Consider the following 18,626-nt stretch of genomic DNA (forward strand, 5'->3'; position numbering starts at 1 on the left):
TGAAGCTAAGTGAACTTTTTGATAGAGTTGTGTTATGAATATTATATTCTCTCTTTAAGAGTTTCTAATGTATTTTGGTTATACTAAGCACCATATAAATTAAATACAGCTTCATAGTATCTGAAAGATGCTAGGCTAAGTCTTTGAAAAAATTGGTTGCCAAAATAAGAATTTTATGAAAAAATGGTTAAAAAAAAATGTCATAGTTGAATAAGAAATCAACTGTCCTATTACTTATTTAGTAGGAAAGCATGAGAGGTAAAATTGTTGAATATAGTTTAACCAGGTGCTTCCTTTTTTTTTTTTAACCTTTATCTATCTATCTATCTATCTATTTATTTATTTTGGGCTGTGTTGGGTCTTAGTTGCAGCACATGGGATCTTTCGTTGCAGCGCGCAGACTCTTCATTGTGGTGCGCAGGCTTCTCTCTAGTTGTGGCGTACGGGCTTCCCTCTAGTTGTGGCATGCAGGCTCCAGAGCGTGTGGGCTCTCTAGTTGCTGTGCATGGGCTTAGTTGCCCCGCGGCATGTGGTATCCTAGTTCCCCGACCAGGGATCGAACCCACGTCCCCAACATTGGAAGGCAGATTCTTAACCACTGGACCACCAGGGAAGTCCCTAACTTGGTGTTCTTAGTGTCTCAGTCTTCTCAATGTAAGAATAAAACATTGAGTAGATTTTTTTCCTAATAAACCCATTAGGGAAGGAGAATGGAGTCTGTTACTAATTCTGCGCCAGTGACTCCCAAGGTGTCACTTAGCTCAGGTTTTTAGTTTAGGAAAAATGTATTTCATACTGTGAATTTACAATGTGATACGTACTATTTTGGCTACGGACACATATTCTGTAGGATTGCAGTTCCAAGGGGAATAGAAGGTGAATGGGGATGAGAGAGTAAGGGAGCAGAGAAGCATATCAAAATTAAGTGGGGATCCATTTAAAAGCTACCTAATCTCCTGCCAAGATTTTTGACAGGCATTCCCTTGCCTCATGTCTACTCTTCACCGTCAAAGAAGGGTGGCCTCAAAGAAAGCTCTCCTACATGATTTTAGTGCTGCTCCTTTTTTATGTCAGCCTTTCCCAGTGCTTTTCCAATGCCATTCCTACATTTCTCCCTGCTAGAACAACTAATTTAGTAATAGTTTGAACATGACCTAAAATTGCCCTTATGATTCTGTTCCAGCCAAACTATGCCATTTCATTTTTTTACATTCCTTTTTCTTACAGATATTGTGACTTGTTTAGCTACAGATTACTGTGGAATACATTTGATTTCTGGTTCCAGAGATACTACATGTATGGTATGGCAGATAACGCAACAGGTAGTCACACATTTAAATACTCTTGGTTTAGATCAGAGATTCACCCTGGGAATACTATTGAGATGTTCTAATAGAATAGTGAATGTTTCTCTTACATTGAATGATTATTTGAGTTCCTTTGCCTCCTTTTACCCCTCATTCTGTTCTGTCTTAATCACCACTTTTTTCCCTAGGTTTATTGTCTGATTCATGACCTTATCTCATAGTACCTTCCAAAGATAGCTCCTTATTAACTTCTTCTAGGAAAACAATTATTTTTCTTATCTTTGTTAACATAATAATATTCCTGTTTTCCTTTCAGGTGGAACTACTAGAAATTATAGATTTAGAATTTTCATCAACCTTATTGTGTACTCTCATGATAATGTTGGTGCAAGGAAGTGTCTTTTTTCTTTATGGCTTCTGGATTTTCTACCTTGCTTAGAAAAGTAAACAGGCTTTTTCTCACTCCAAGTTTATAAAAATATTATCTAAAATAGTTCTTGTAACACTTTTCTTGTTTTATTTTTTAAAATTTCAATCTTTAATCCATTTCTATATTTTGTAATACAGAATATTTAATATTAGATATATAATTACGTAGAAAGTCATTTATGCCAGCATAAACAATTACCCACTAAATTGGATCTTTTTCTGTATTCCCCATTCTTTTACATTTATCTATTTCTGTGTCAACACCAAAATGTTTTTACTTTAGTAGTTTAATATTTGGTGAGGCAAATCCCCTCTCACTGTGTTTCCTTTATTAACCACAGCTATTCTTATATGAATATTTATTCTTCTGTATGAACTTCATTACTTTTTTTTTTTTTTAATTTTATTTATGGCTGTGTTGGGTCTTCGTTTCTGTGCGAGGGCTTTCTCTAGTTGCGGCAAGTGGGGGCCACTCTTCATCGCGGTGCGTGGGCCTCTCATTATCGCGGCTTCTCTTGTTGCGGAGCACAGGCTCCAGACGCGCAGGCTCAGTAATTGTGGCTCACGGGCCTAGTTGCTCCGCGGCATGTGGGATCTTCCCAGACCAGGGCTCGAACCCGTGTCCCCTGCATTGGCAGGCAGATTCTCAACCACTGCGCCACCAGGGAAGCCCTGTATGAACTTTAAAAATATTTAAACTATATCCTCCTCAGAAAACTTCATTTTAGTCTTAATGAAATCATATTTAATTTATATATTTATTTGGTATGGATTGACATGTTTATAGTTATTCCTATCCAAAAATAGGAAATGTCTTTCCATATTTGTTTCAGGTCTTTTTTCAATGTCCTTTGATAATATTTTTTAATAATTTATTTCCATTTAGATCCTGTACTTTGTTATATTTACTTTTAATTATCCTATTTTTATGACTGTTTCAGTGGGATTTTTAAATCATTTTTATTTGTAACTGACTATTGCTAGTAAAAAAAAAAAAGCTACTGATTTCTATAGTTATCTTATATCTAATCAATTTACCAAATCCTCTTATCTAGCTCTCATAATTATTAGTATTTGTTGGATTTTCCGAAAACAAGGTAGATATACATTAATGTGATCTGAAAATAATAGTGATTTTCTTTATCTTTTCCAATATACTCATTATTTCATTTTCTTACCCTATTACATTATTAGCAAATATAATAAAGCAAGAAAATTAGTGAGCCTCTGTGTCTTATGTCTGATTTTGATGAAAATACCTTCACTATTGTGCCATTTAGTATACTGTTTGCTGTTAGGTTTCACTAGTTTTTTTTTAATTTATTTTATTTCAGTAGTTGTCTTCCTTCTTTTTGTTTTTTTTTTTTTGGTAGGCTTTTAGTTTTAATAAAATTTCAATTTACAGAGAAGATACAAAGGTAACACATTTTTGCCGTTTGTCTTAGCATTCTCTCCCAATCTTTTTCTCAGTATCTTTTTTTTTCTGAATATTTTAAAAGTTGGAGACTCTATGTTCCTTTACCCCTAAACACTTCAGTATGTATTTTCTAAGAACAAAGACATTCTTACACATAGCCACAGTGCAGTTATCAAAACTGAAATACTTAACATTTATACAATACCATTATCTAATCCACAGTCCAGGTTCTAATTTTGTCAATAGTCCTAATAATGTTCTTTACAGCTATTTTTCCCAGTTTCTCTTCCTTTCTTAATTTATACTTTTACTTTTTCTTAATGTAATGTATTATGTTGAGAAGTGTCCTTGGTTTGAACCATCCTTGAATTTCTATAATAAACCCATATAATTCATGAGGTATAGTTATATTTTACTGCGGGATTTTATTTGCTAGTACTTTAGTTATTTCTTTACTTATAAGTGAAATAAATCTGTTTTTATTTTGTCTTTGCATGTTTAGTATTAAGATATGCAACCTTTATAAAATGAATTTGAGAAGAGTTCATCTTCCTCTGTAACTTGAATTGATTAAATAATATAGGAATTACTTACTATTTAAAAATTAGATAGAATGGACTAAGCACTCAGACTGATACTCTTAGAGGAAGACAAATGTGACCCAAGTAATAGAGTGTCAGGGAGAATTCATTTACATTGTATAATGCTCATAGAAGGTCTGGGCATTTATCTATGATAATCATAAACCAAATACCATGGAAACTACTCAAACATTCTATCATTATATATCATAGAAAGTACTGTATCAAACAAAGCACACTAAAAACAGATGAAGAAAACAACTCAAGTGCAGAGAGATTCCCTGCAATAAATTGTGCTATTAGAAGAACATAATAAGAATATCAATTCAATAAAATAGGACCTCGAAGATGAAATTATAAACTAGCATAATAAGATGAAAAGGGAGATTGCAGAAGAATCAAGCTGAGACTAAAACCAATACCATTACAATTATAAATAAACCCAATGCAGAAGCATCAAGGAACAAATTTGATGTGACTGAAAATCAAATTATTAGCATGGAAGAAAGATTTAAAGTAATCAAAGTGAATAGAAATGAAAAAACAAAAGGATTAAAGCAATTAGAAGAAGAATGATAGGTATAGAAATCAAAGACATGTCAGCATAAAGATAATTGATGTCCTTGAAATAAGGACTCCAATAAATGAAAAAGAGAAAGTATTCAGAGATGTAATAGAAGAAGTTTCTTTGAAGTAAAGGAAGAATAATTCTGTAGATGAAAAGGGCAAATAATATACCTGTTAAAACTAATCCAAAGCAATCAACTTTGAAACTCTTCAGATTAAGTTTTTGAGCTTGAAAAGATTGAGAATAATTTGAGAATCCAAGGAGAAACCCAAGAATGAGTACTTGTATGAATAGACTTAGTGGTAAGAACTAGTTGCAATGTCAGTTTGTGATTAGACAGTTTAAATACAGTATAAACCTTTTTAAAGAAAATAGCGTACAAGAAAATTACCTTTGCTTTTCTGTTTTTATATTAGGGAGGTGTTCCTGTGGGCCTAGCATCTAAACCATTTCAGATTCTGTACGGACACACTGATGAGGTATTGAGTGTTGGCATCAGCACTGAGCTAGACATGGCAGTGTCAGGATCAAGGGTAAGATTTCACCTTTAAAAATACTGATTTCTTTATATAAATTCAGAGGCAATATTTATATTTAATTTTTTTCTAGAAGAATTGGTAAAAGCATAGAAATTTTATACTGTGTTTGTCTTGAACTTTGCAAAAGTAGAAAAATACAGAAAAAAAAGAGACTAGATTCTATTTGGGGATTTTACTGGTCTTAGTAGTTAAGACTTGAAATTTCAAGATTGGAATTTTTCCTAAGGTACATGTGTCCTTGGTAGAATAATCATTTTTCTTAGTTCCTTTGCCATATTTCTTTCTCTTGCTCAGTTTCTTTTCTTTTTTTTGTTCTTCTTTTCTTTTCTCATTTTCTAATATTTTCTGTGTGTAGGATGGCACTGTGATTATACATACCATTCAGAAAGGTCAGTATATGCGGACTTTACGACCACCTTGTGAGAGTTCTCTGCTCCTGACCATTCCCAATTTGGCTATATCTTGGGAAGGACATATTGTCATCTACTCCAGCATTGAAGAAAGTACCACCCTCAAGGTATATAACAGTTTCATGCAGTAGGGCTAGACTATCTATAAGCTTGTCTTCTCCTTCCCACATTGTGTACATATGAGGAGGCATTCTGAAGAAGGAAAGAACACCATATTTTGAAAAGGATGTTTTCCCTTCATCATTCAATTTGTTCATTCCCTATCATAATATTAGCCTCATGTTTGATTTTGTTTTAGGGCTTTCTATAGGCCTATATGACTTCAAAAATAATTTCTGATTATGTGGGACTTCATAAGCTTAGGTGGAAATTACAACTGAATTAAATTCTTTTTGCACAAGACAGAGTATAAATAAACAAACTGAATTTTATATATTTATTTCCTTTCGGTGATAAAGCTTTTTAAAAAATTAAGAGAACTTTTTTAGTTTTGTTTTAAGAATGTGGGTTTTGTTGGATGAGATTTTTAATTCTTTTGGAGGGGTGAGATTTTTAATTCTATTAAAGAAGAGGAGTACTTGTTTAATATTTATTTACTTAGCAATCTGATTGAAATCACTTTAACAATATTGTCTACCTACTTTCTCTTTAAGTATAACCATTTGTTTATTCCAAAATTTTAAACCCAGTCATCATTCTGTGATAGTCATAGTTTTAATTTGAGATCATTAAATTTTCTTCAACTAATCTTTGCAGGATAAGAATGCATTGCATTTGTTTTCTGTAAATGGCAAGTATCTACAGTCTCAAGTCCTGAAGGAACAAGTATCAGATATATATGTAATTGGAGAGCACATTGTCACAGGCAGCTTACAAGGATTCCTGTCCATAAGAGATCTCCACAGGTAAATAATAAGAATTATTAAAGTATCACTTAGGAAAAGATGGTAGTATTTTCAGCCCAGAGAGAGTAAAATCTGTAATCTAAGATTTCTAATCTTTTTGTTTATCATTTATTATGAACATGTCTTTTTTGGCAACTATGAAAAAAATTGGGGAAGCTGAAGTATTTCTGGGTTGGTAAATGAAATATAGATGTACATTTTAAAAATGCAGAAAATTTTATGTTGTGTACATTTTACCACAATTAAAACAATGTTTTTTAAATAGCCAGAAAAAATTTTTTTCATAATGCCAAGCCTGGATTATGGATTTGGAAATTTGTACAATTAGAGTTTGAATTTTTAGAAACTAAAGTTAGGTTTAAAAAAATTTTTTTAATTGTGCTAAAATAAAGTATTTTTAAGGCTAGCATATCTGTTCATGATTTTGTATGTCTGTGTTTAAAATCGGTGAGGAGTCTTTTGTTATTTCACCCAGTGAAGGAAAAGATGTTTGAAAAATGGATATGTTTTTAAGTTTGGTATTCTTCATGTTTACCAACTTACATACACAAAGCACTGTTATTCCCTGAATGCCCAAATACATTATTTTCTTTTCTTCTCTTTTAAAAAACTTATTGTGACATATTTATACTCCTCAAAGTATCTTGGCCCCTCCCAAAGCCCTTTTTTTCTGAATCATTTCCTGATCCAGAGTGTTCTCTTATTGCATTCATATCAGAATCACTTCTGTACCAACATCGCTTCACTGTTTTTGTATTTTCCTTCTCATTTTTGTCATTCTTTCTCATGTGGTAGAGCATTGAGTCCACATTTCAGTAACGTCTTTCCAACATTTTGTATTACAACCCTAATCTTAGGGTATTGTTAGTAGAATCCCAAATTAGAAAAAAATTAATGGAATCTTTTAGCAGGTTAGTCTAGACCATAGTATGTACATCCTAAGATTCTTCATTCTCTAATCATAAAAGCTGTGAGCATTTTTCATAATGGGGTGTTATATTTTTATATCATATTATATTTTAAAATATTTTATATTTTATATTACATCTTTTAAGACAAAGCAGATATACCAATTTTATTTACCTTATCCCCCACCAACACACACTTTTTGAGCTTTTGCCCTTTTTATCCAACTTTCGCTCATTCATCAACAAGGTGAAAATCATTTCGTGAGAGCACATATATATGGTTAGAAGGCAAACAGATGTTGGAAATAGAAAAAAAAAATCTATTAAGTATTTTAAGTAATGCTATAAATGTGGGCTTTTGTGTCACTCAGGTTTTCTGAACCTAGGTTCCCACATCTGTAAAATTAGAATGCAGAATTAGATGATCATTAAGTTATCTTCCAGGTATAAAATTCTGTGAATCCATTGTATATCCATGTAATTATGTGTGTGTTTTTTATTTCTCCTCTAGTTTGAATCTCAGCATCAACCCATTAGCCATGCGATCGCCTATCCACTGTGTTTATGTAACCAAAGAATATAGCCATATTCTTGTAGGATTAGAAGATGGCAAATTGATTGTCGTGGGTGTTGGCAAACCAGCTGAGGTAAAACCTAGCATCAAGAATTTAGTTTCCCGTACTGTTGGGGATTCCTTTGGTTCTTTATTCCAGCTGAATCAGAAGTCTCCATCATGGATAAACAAATTGAAAAACAAATTTGATTTTTCAAACTACAGTAAATGAAAGGGGATAAAGCTAGTATTCAAGAGTGATGTTTATATTATGATATTATTGAAATCACACATTTAACAGTTTATAACTCTATATGAAGAAGAAAGTTCTTTTATTCTGTTTTTCCAAATCTAGATTTTAGACCACATACTTGAATTTTTAATACATAAAAATATTTATAAAAAAGGAAATATAGACTCAAACAACAAAACTACTTACTTTATTATTATTATTTTGTTAATTTGCCCATGCTGCGCAGCTTGCGGGATCTTAGTTCCCTGACCAGGGGTCAAACCCGGGCCCAGGCAGTGAAAGCACTGAGTCCTAACCACTGGACTGCCAGGGAATTCCCCAAACTGTATACTTACTTTAATTTCAACAAATATTCAGCATGATTGTATGTCAGTTGTACTTTTGTAAAAGCATCATTTTTTTTTTTTACTTGGAACTACAAATATCCCCATATAAATGTGCTAATTCTCAATGAATTTCCTATAGTTCCTATAAATTTATTTGCCAGTGGTTTATTAATTACTGAATATTCAGATATAAATGTAACACTGTTCCTAAGAAACAAGTAATCTAGTAATTCTTCTAGAAAATTTATTTTGTTACATAGACTCATATTTAAGCATCATAAATTTTTATTGGTATCATTGGTCTTTTCTGAGAAATCTAAAATATGACCCCTGTAGGGGTTATTTCAAGAGAAGACATTACTGAATAACATACTATCAGTGGTTATAATAAATCTATTACAGATCATAGGAACCTTATTTTTTAATAAATATTTTAAGATTTTGTTAGTCCTTATACTCTTTTTCAGGATATTATTTTAACAAGAGAGGTCTTATTAAATTAAAGTGATTGGGACGTCCCTGGTGGTCCAGTGGTTAAGACTTCGCCTTCCAGTGCAGGGGTGTGGGTTCGATCCCTGGTCGGGGAACTAAGATCCCATGTGCCTCCCGGCCAAAAAACAAAAGATAAAACAGAAGCAGTATTGTGACAAATTCAATAAAGACTTTAAAAAAATGGTCCACATCAAAAAATCTTAAAAAAAAAAGAAATTAAAGTGATTGCAACAACATTTAGTTTCAGGTGTAATGGTTCCCCAAATAACGTCAGCAAGTCTGTATCTCGATATTTCACTTAAATTTAAAACATTTTAAGCGTTTTTACATTCAGTAGTAGAGTTTCTTGATTAATATATTTCCCAAGTAAAGATTTCCCTTCTGTCCTCTGCTAACGTGATGATTACTTGAGAACTCTGCTTAGACATTACTCTTTGAGTATGTTTCACTTTCTGTGGTTTACTCAAGTGCCTTTAAATTTGCCTGCCCTCCAACTTAGGTAATTTGTTAAGTTTACAGTTTCACTGAATTTTAAAAAAATGAAATGACCTTATGTGCACACATTTTTTAAAAAATTGATTGGAAAAAAAATACCTAAGTAGCTTCATTTCATAGGCCTAAATCAGTGTTTTGTAATACTTACCAAATAAGTTTTTGGTCCTCATTGAAAGATTTATGTAGTCTACAACACATAGAATTTGAATTGTGTATAGATTTTGAATAAAAGTATTTTTTATCTATTTTATATCTTTGTAAAATACATTTTCCATCAGCTGAATTATGGATCTACTTTAGTAATAATCTGAGTACTCAGAATTTTGCATAATTATTAAATACACCTTTATGTGAACGTGTAGAAATTAAATAGATCAATAGTTATGAAAAGAGTTCCATTTCAACATCTATTTTTATCTAAAAGATCAAAATCTTGATTAATGTATATTTTTAAATCATGTATCAGTTTTACATATTATACTGTCGGTATAAAATCCATATTTATAAATCAGATGTTAAAGTGAAACTAGATTAATGGAAATAATGGTTTTGGAAATACATCTGGAAATGAAAATGCAAAGCAAACATGCCAAAGTGTCTTTGCCTGAGGCTTATCTTTTATCGCTCCAATAAATGGACCCTAGAAAAGTAACCATTAAAAAAGGGAAGCAGATGAAGCACCATTAAAAAGTAGATTGCTCTTGGGAAGGTAATTCCAACAAATCATATGGTTAGATTGAGAAATGTTTCCCATGTGGAGTTTTGTTGCCCTATGTAGAAGTATAAGCACTTTTAGAGGGGCATTAACCCACTGATTCAATTAATTTTGATTAATAATTGTTATATGCTGAGAAGTGTGCTAGGTGATAAAAAATTTAATGGTGGAAAAGTGTGATTCTTACCTTCAAAGAGCTTATGCTATTCTTATTTTCTAAATTACTTATCATTCTATTAAAGATTTTTTTACATTCTTAGATCAAACTACTTAAAAGTTACTTTCTTTTCATCAAAATGTTATTTTACTTTCTTCTTATCATTGTGATTGTCATTAATAGTACTGCAAATATAAGAGGAGAAAATTCCCCAAAACTATGTGTCTTGTTGCCTGATTAAGTTTAATTTGAGAAGATTATTTTAATGAAGTGAAATGTAGTTTTGTAAATATATAAAGTAAGGGAGTCTTGTAATTTTGATCTAAGTAGCACATTTAATTTAAAAATTTGTATGTTGGTATTAGATCTTTCTCAACTAAAAGACAATCAATGAAGAAAAGCCTTTCTTTAATTATTATTAATTAAGAATCATTAAAATGTTAATGATTCTGCTAACAAAACCTATTTCTTGTACATTCTACAGAATCATTGTCTTGTATATCAATTTCATTTATTCTTTTTTTGCTTTCTTAATAACATCTATTCTTCATTTTTCTGGATTACTTTAAACAGATGCGCTCAGGTCAGCTTTCTCGAAAATTGTGGGGATCTAACAAGCGGCTCAGCCAGATTTCAGCTGGAGAGACTGAATATAATACTCAAGATTCCAAGTGATTGTTATTTCTGCCTTCTGTCATGGATAACTGAAATTTGATTTATTACTTTGTCACTTTAATCTGTGACAGATTAAATGTGACATTAAATCACTTTAATATCACATCTCTCAACTATCTTAAATGTTTCAGGGCTGTTATCCCTGAAAATCATTTAGGGATTACCAAAATTTGGTATCTTATGTGTATAAAGTCGTAGGTTATATTATTATTATCCACTAAAAAATTTCTGGTTAACATCATTGAATCTATCGTATTAACTAATTCTTGGTCTACACTAAGATGAATTTGAGAAAATACATTTGATTAGATTTAGTGGTTTATTCCTAAAGATCATTAGATCCATTTTAAAAAATAAACTTCTAAAAATAAAGAAGTTAAATTCAATTTGCTTATTCTAAACAGCAAAAGTTGAAGTATTTCTAATAAAAGAGTAGCGATAATGGGACAGTTGAGAGATATGGCTTTTAATACATTCTTTAGTTAATCATTCTCCTATTTACTGAATAAATCATCCTAAATACATCAGTTTTATTATGGAACTTCTGATTGGAGGTAATATTTTAAAAGCATCTGTTGCATACTTGGATTTTTAAAACTCAGTATAAATTACAGGTTTTCATGATAAGTTGAAAACAAGACTTTTGAAACTGATACATTGGCTCATCCCACTACTACTTAGCATAGTACTAATGAGAATTTATTGCAATGTATTATTATCCTTAAATAATAAATGTTGAGTAGGAGTAATAGAAACTAGAAACACATTTTGTGGATATATTTCATTAGTAGTAGAGTTAAGGAAAAATGCTCATTATGATTTTGACAGCTGGGTCCTTTAGGTAGCATCTGCAGCTCAATTTATATGTGCAAAGTATGAAATTTCTTGGCTTTTTCTTTATTAAACACTGTGTTTTCCCCCAATAATTATTGGAGTTGGCAATGATACCCAAATATATTACATTTTTACTTATTTCATATGATTGATGAATGAACCGAAAAGATATGCATAACTTAAACTAGTCATTTGGATATAGTAATTTTTTAAAATACACGTTTCTATTTCATGTTATGTATAACTTTCAGGATTACAATTAATTTTATTATACATAGCTAGATGTTACATTATGCTTTTAAACTAAAAGGCTGATAGATTTATTTTGGAATTCAAAGAGATTGTTAAACTTTGTACTTTTATATAAGGTCATATTTTGAGTTAGAAAGCTTTTACAACTACAACGAGTGTCCGTAATCCGAGATTCCACAGGTTTGGGGGGAATTTATGAATGCCTTAAAATTGTGTGGAAATTCTGTATGTTAGCTGGTTTTTTTTTTTTTTTTCCAGGAATGAATGGTTGGGTGGCTTTATTAAAAGGGTCTGCGATTGGGGGAAAAAAAGACATTTTACAACAATATCTTTTAAAAATAATAATATTCTTTTTTCTACAAATTATAAATTTCCTTATATCCAATTGTCTTCTCAATTGAATCTTTGAGAAATTTTTCCTTTGCAATCCTCTCCTGTTGCCCACGGTATCTAGTACCCTTTTCTTTATAATCGTATGAGTGAGTACAAAATTTATGAGAAGTAAAGGATTTTGTTTAGGAAAACTTTTTGATAGATTTGATTGGCTTGTATTAGGACTTGTAAAAAGTTATAGAAGAATTTTCTATCCAGTTATTTAAAATCCTCTGTTTTATTCAGTAAAAAACCGTTATGTTTTAGGTAAATCACACTGAAAATAAACTGATGCAGCAAGTGTAAAGTAGAACGTATGCAAATGTGAAGATTTCCTTTTTGAGGACTTCAGTAACTAGTGGTGAAAATGTCTCAAAACAAGTCAATAGAGATAATTATCATATATTAAGATTTATTTCTTCTGTTAGTTTTTTCATTCTATTTTCATTTTTTATCTTATATATTTTAGGAAGTTTCAAGTCAAGAGAAACAAAATGATGGGGTTTTGGTATTTTAAATGTTGATTTTTAAAAAACTGTTTCTAAATCAAAACTTTGGAAATGTTTCTTTTGCCTATTTATCTAGAGATTTTGGTATAAGGATGTTTATTTTTAAGGTCACTTAATATTGGTTTTAGAAGTTATTTTGGATGATTATAAGTTACAAAAAAGTTTAACTTAGATTATGAGGGGAAAATTCCTAAATTTTTGGTATTTTACTTTGCTACTGTTTAGATGGAGAAGCTAAACAAGCAGTATTCATTTTATAGCATAAATATGAAAAAGCTTTTTTCACAGTAGATACCCTACCTAGAGTAATAGTAGATGTTCAGAGCAGTGGGATTAACCCTTATATAGTATTTTCCAAAAAGTGAAAACCAAAAATGTAAAATTTTGAGGAAAATCTTTGAGAATATTAGCAACAGTCTAGAAGAATGGAACTTAAAGTTTATTAAATAAGCAAATATAGTAGTAGCATTGGCTGAATAATTCCTCTTTTAAACAGTTTAGACCACTGATTAAAAGTCACTAGATAAAAATCACTGTAAAGATATACCTTGAGGGATTATGGTGTATTTACATGTTACCCATAGAAATTATTTCTGTATTGTATAATGGGAGAAATGAACAGTATCATTAGAGTGCAGTAACAGGTGGACATTTCAGATGATGAATATAATATCTCAACTTAGCTGTTACATGAAGTGTGTTGTCTTTGAAGAACTTTTCATCTGCTCTTGTTTCTTGACACTCGTGATGGAAATAAAAATGTCAGCATCCTGATGATGTGGAGCAATTTATACTAAGGAGATGATTTTTTTTTAGAAAGTGAGGTCAAGTATTAAAACATACAATAGAGGTACTCATTTAGAGAATAAAGAAACTTTATAAGATTTTTTTTTTCAACTCTTCCCAATCAGTATTCTGTCATTACTTAGATAAAATTGGAGGAGAGAAGAAAAAATAGAGTAGGGCATGAATGAAGCTTGGCCAGTTGTTTAAAATCTGATAAGCCTGTGAAGCTCATGTCATCTATGAATCAGTTTCTATTAGTTTCCTTTAGGTCACAGTGCTTTTTCAGGTCACATCCTTTTGTAGGAGAGAAAATGCCAGGTATTCATTTGTCATTAACAAGGAATGACAGTGAGGCTTCCTTTTTTCTGTATGTAAGGCATATAAAAATTATCCTTCAAGAACTAGTATTGAAAATCAGTTTAATGCTTTTGAAGGAATAAGTGTGCCCTCATAATTAATTAGAATTTAGATTTGAAAGTTAAATCTTTACCGAAGATTTTTTGTATTTTGCTTTAATAGGAGTAAGCAGAGGAAATTGTTAACTTAATACCCTATTTTTATTTAATGATGACACATGACACATGGCCTTTGCCTTTAAGTATATTTTATATTGCTATTACTAAAGAAATCACTAATGGAAATCTTTTAATTGAATTTAAAGAGGTTAGCTCCTTTTATATATTTATATTTATAAAGTGAATAGCATTGTCTTTATCACCTTTCCAATGAAAAGATGCAAGTGCATGGACTATATATAAATATTATATAAATATTAAATAATATTATATAATATGTAATGTCCTGTGGGGGTGTGTATATATGAAGGTTGGTCTCTTCAAATACATCATTAAATATGTAATCCATAAATAAGTTCTTAAACCTGTCTTTAAGGTATAGTTTTTGACTGATATAAGAAATGAAATACATTTTTTTTTTCCTGTAAATCTAATGTGTTCTTTTCCTTTATCAGGCAGACTCATAGCTTGTCCTAATTACTGTTTCTCTCATCAACTAAAACTGTTCTTTCCTAGTAAGTGACCAGCCTTAAACATTTTTATCACTTTAAACAAATACTGTTCTCAGTATTCTTTTTGCCTAATTCATTTATCATACGTACATTTGATTTGCTTTAAACTTGATCATCCAGAACATTGTTATAGAGAGTTTTCCTATATCAGAGTCCTTGTTTTTTTCTGATGACATTAGGCAACAATATAGTGTTACCAGTCATCATTTCAATATTATTAAAATGTTGGCCACAACTTTACTTCTTTAATTTGAATCTAGCATTTTCAAGGCCATTGTTTCTTAACTGAGATTGTAGATCAGACTTCTCTGTGAAGTTTTATAAATATACAGAAGTTTAGGCACAACTCTGGATACTCTGAATCTCTTTACTTGATATTCTTGGTATAAAAAATTGTCTCAGGGTTATTATATTAAATCTTAAAATATTTTCTGCTATAGAAATTATATCCATTCATTTTTATAAATCAGATCCAATATTCACAGGTTTGTTTGAAAATAGGTTTAATCATTATCCTTGAAGACATTTTTTCTAAAATTTGCTTGGAATAGCTTTCTTATCTTTGTTTTGCATGCCGTGGAAACAACCAAATTTCCCTTTCAGTTTGCATTATTCTTCTCATAAACTCTCTTCAGACCTTTCACATTTGAAAATTATAACTAAAATTTGCCTCCAAAAAAGTGTTTGCTTGTATTAGTTCCTAGTAGCTATCAGTGAATATTTTGCATATCTGAGTTAGGTAACATTTTAAAGTATTAATAAAAAACATGAGTAACAAAATGCTAGATTTAAAACGTAGACTTAGATCTCTTACAGCGTTGAAGCTAGTAATCAGTAGTTTTCCTAATTAAAAGCATTGGATACATTCCCTAAGCACTTCTGAGGACTTTTGTAGGTATAGCCTCTGTATGGAAATACTCTTTAATTTTTCATATGGGAAGTCTTAGTATTACAAAAAAATAAAGCATTAACATTTAAGATATTTAGGCCTGTACTGGAAATGATTCAAATTTTCTACATTAAAAATATAAGGTCATCTTAGATTATAGGAGTTATGCTTTTCTTCAGTATAAGAAACTTGTGTAAAAGTGGCTGTCTTATCAGGTACTTTTCTGATACATAGTAGTAATTCATCAGATACGTCTTCTTAGATTATCTCACTGACATTTGTCACGTGGGTGATTTCTAAACACATTGTAGGATTTTGACCTATGAAGCTAATGACTTTAGTGAAAAATAAAAGGACAGAGATAAAATTGTATTTACTTTTGTCTTCATGCCTTTAATCTTATACCTGAAAATTCAGAGGAAAAGAACAAGTAGAAAGTCACTAATTCAACATTTGTTTTCTGTGGTTTAGTTTTAATATGTTTCCTTGGAAACTTATTTTGCAAGTATTACCATAATAATAATAACACCACAATATTGTCATTGAAAAAGTTACCCATTCATTTTCAAAGTTGACTGCTAGTGGACTTTTGGGTGTGTGTGTGTGTGTGTGTTTTCACTTATAATATGATGGCTGTCTCATTATTTAAAATTTATAATTATTTTTGAGTGTACAAACTGATTAGCTATTTATAATACTATTATAATATAGCATTGTAATTTGAGAATAAGAAAACAAGTTAGGATTTAGGTGGGATTGAAAAATAAAACTATATTTTATTGATTAAAATATAAACTTTTAAAAAAGTTTTATTCCAATTGGACCCTTTAAATTTTTATTTTTGTAATAATATATTGCAACTTAATGTGTATAAAACTAGAGTTTCTCTGGTAGCCAGTGCACTAAATAAATAGTTACTGTTAAAATGCTATTTTTGTTGTTCCTTATCTTGGAAACATTTCCCCACAATATCTAAGCAATGTGTTTTACGATTTATTGGGCTCAACCTACAAATTCAACAAATACTCCTTTTGCATTTTGTAGGAAAAAACTTACCTATGATAAACATATTTTGCTCTTCAGAATGCTAAAATTATATTAATCAATAAACACTTTAGAAAGTAGTTCTGGTAAGGAGACGTCAGTTGTCAGACTTAACTGAAAAAATTTCAGCCTCTTAGTTTCTTATATAGGGATTAAAGAGAATAACTTTATTCCTTTGGGATTTTAACTGGTTTTCTTGGATATTTTTTGAAGTATTTAATTATAATAGTTTCTACATTTCTTCCAAAATTATGGCATATTACAGTACATCTTACTGTTAAAGATCTTTTATATTTTTGACTTTTTTTCTTATTATGCTTTTTACTGCTCTCTCCGATTCATAAATACCATCACCAAAAATTTTTTGTGGCTACTGTTTATTTTATAGTCAGCTTTAACCATATGGCTGGTCTGTTCTCTTCAGGAATTCCTAACAGGTATGGCTTTCCTTCCCCCAGCTGTTTGCTTTTATAGACCTAGAGCAAAAAAATTAGCAAAAAATGAGAGATCTAGCCAGTCATTTTCTATCAGATGCACTGCTATAGAAGTGAATTAATTAAGACTGAAAAATATTGAACACATATGATTTGTCTCTTATGTCAGTTTTTCTGGGACCCAGATTAAATAGGAGCATTTCAGTGTTATCATAGATGTGACAGTGACTTGAATGCATATATACACACACACACACACACATATGCACATAGTCAATTCAGAGGAGGATAGATGAAAATTTGGAATTGTTTAAAAAAAATACTTGCAAATCGTGCTGCTACTTAAATATTTAAGGAATTCAAAAAGTTATGTAGTTATCGTAAAGTGTTCCTTGTCATTTGTTCTACTGGAATTGACCATGAAAAAGAATATTAAGCCTTATTTATATCTAATTATTGACTGTGCAAACTGTGACTCAATGAATATTTGTATGCCAAAAAAAAAGTTTTTAAAGTTGAGAAAGTTTTAGACTTAATAAAGATGTGTAAATAATTTTGATTAGTATTCTCATTATAATGAAGCTACTGTTAATTTGGTGCAATACATTCTTCCCTTTCTCATCCTTTTAAAATTAAATACATAAGATGTATGTTTTGTTTTGTTACATTGAATTTTGTTTTAAAATTTTTCAGTGTATATGAGCTAATGTTTGATTTGTTTCTGTATAGCATGAATGAAGATAATAATTGAAAAATTTGCACATTTTTTAGTCCTTTGGAAATTTGTATTCTAACAGTTTTTAAGAATATGCATTTATTTTGTACATAATAAATTTAGCTTTGTATAGGAAAATGGGTTTGAATCAAATAAAAAATGTTTTCTTCAGCTGGTTTGTAATTCTCAATTTTATAGAGTCTGATTAGAACTTAGCATTGGCTAAGTTATTTGAGTAAACAAGGTATTGAATACAGTATTTAAGCAGCAAATTGATCACTGCTTCTTTCTCATGTGAGCAGAATTTCTTCTGTAGTCCTATGTGCACAAGATAAATGGTATGTTAATTGACCAGTTTTTGTTGTATATAACAACAGGTATTAAGCCTTTCATTTTAAAGCCACCTCAGAAACATGGTTATGAGCTAGAAATCTCCATTTGTAGCTAATCAAATAATACATTAGATTGGTTTTTTAAAAAACATTTATTTCCTTTCACAGTTAAAATCTTTTACTCATCAACTTTGACAGTCTAGATGTTGACCTATTCCTATCCTATACACTTTACATTTGTGGATAAGGGTAACAGATTGAATGTAAGTAACTGTATTTTAGTTTGCTCCATATTAAAATTTTGGCAGAACAACAGTGAAGGCATAAACCTACAAGGATGAGGGCATAAGCCTAAAAGGACAAAATAGAGAAGATAATCAATACAATTTTGGAAGGTGGAAAATTAATGGATTCAAACTGGATGAATCTAGACTTACAGGGTGCCTAAGATAACGATAGGTACCTAAGTCTAAATCTCTCCACATGTCCTCCAAAAAACTGTACAGATAAACAAAAACAAATGTATCCTCAAAAATCCCATGCCTTCAAGATATCAAGAAGACATAACACGACAAACATCAAATTACTTAAAAATAGAAATATAAAAAGCAAATTCCAACAGAGCTATCTCTTAAGTTTCTATAGTAAGCCTTTACAGAAAGCAAGGAGAGTCCAGAAAAACTTGAGAGTAGTTGATTAGAG

General features: G+C 30.7%; 1 protein-coding gene across 4 annotated transcripts in view; it reads left to right on the forward strand.

Annotated features, from left to right (window-relative positions):
- The window catches only part of NBEAL1 (neurobeachin like 1), a 184,373-nt gene extending 166,610 nt beyond the window's left edge, over positions 1-17,763 (forward strand). For all 4 annotated transcript variants that reach the window (XM_057551127.1, XM_057551126.1, XM_057551128.1 and 1 more), the window contains exons 50-55: positions 1,228-1,322; positions 4,719-4,835; positions 5,197-5,358; positions 6,008-6,156; positions 7,576-7,711; positions 10,629-17,763. In XM_057551127.1, coding sequence (XP_057407110.1) covers positions 1,228-1,322; positions 4,719-4,835; positions 5,197-5,358; positions 6,008-6,156; positions 7,576-7,711; positions 10,629-10,730 — 761 coding nt within the window. In that variant the 3' untranslated portion in view covers positions 10,731-17,763. The remainder of the gene's footprint in view (positions 1-1,227; positions 1,323-4,718; positions 4,836-5,196; positions 5,359-6,007; positions 6,157-7,575; positions 7,712-10,628) is intronic.
- Positions 17,764-18,626: the final 863 nt, after the last annotated feature.

The sequence above is a fragment of the Balaenoptera acutorostrata genome, chromosome 8 (assembly GCF_949987535.1).
Source record: "Balaenoptera acutorostrata chromosome 8, mBalAcu1.1, whole genome shotgun sequence".
Lineage (NCBI taxonomy): Eukaryota > Metazoa > Chordata > Mammalia > Artiodactyla > Balaenopteridae > Balaenoptera > Balaenoptera acutorostrata.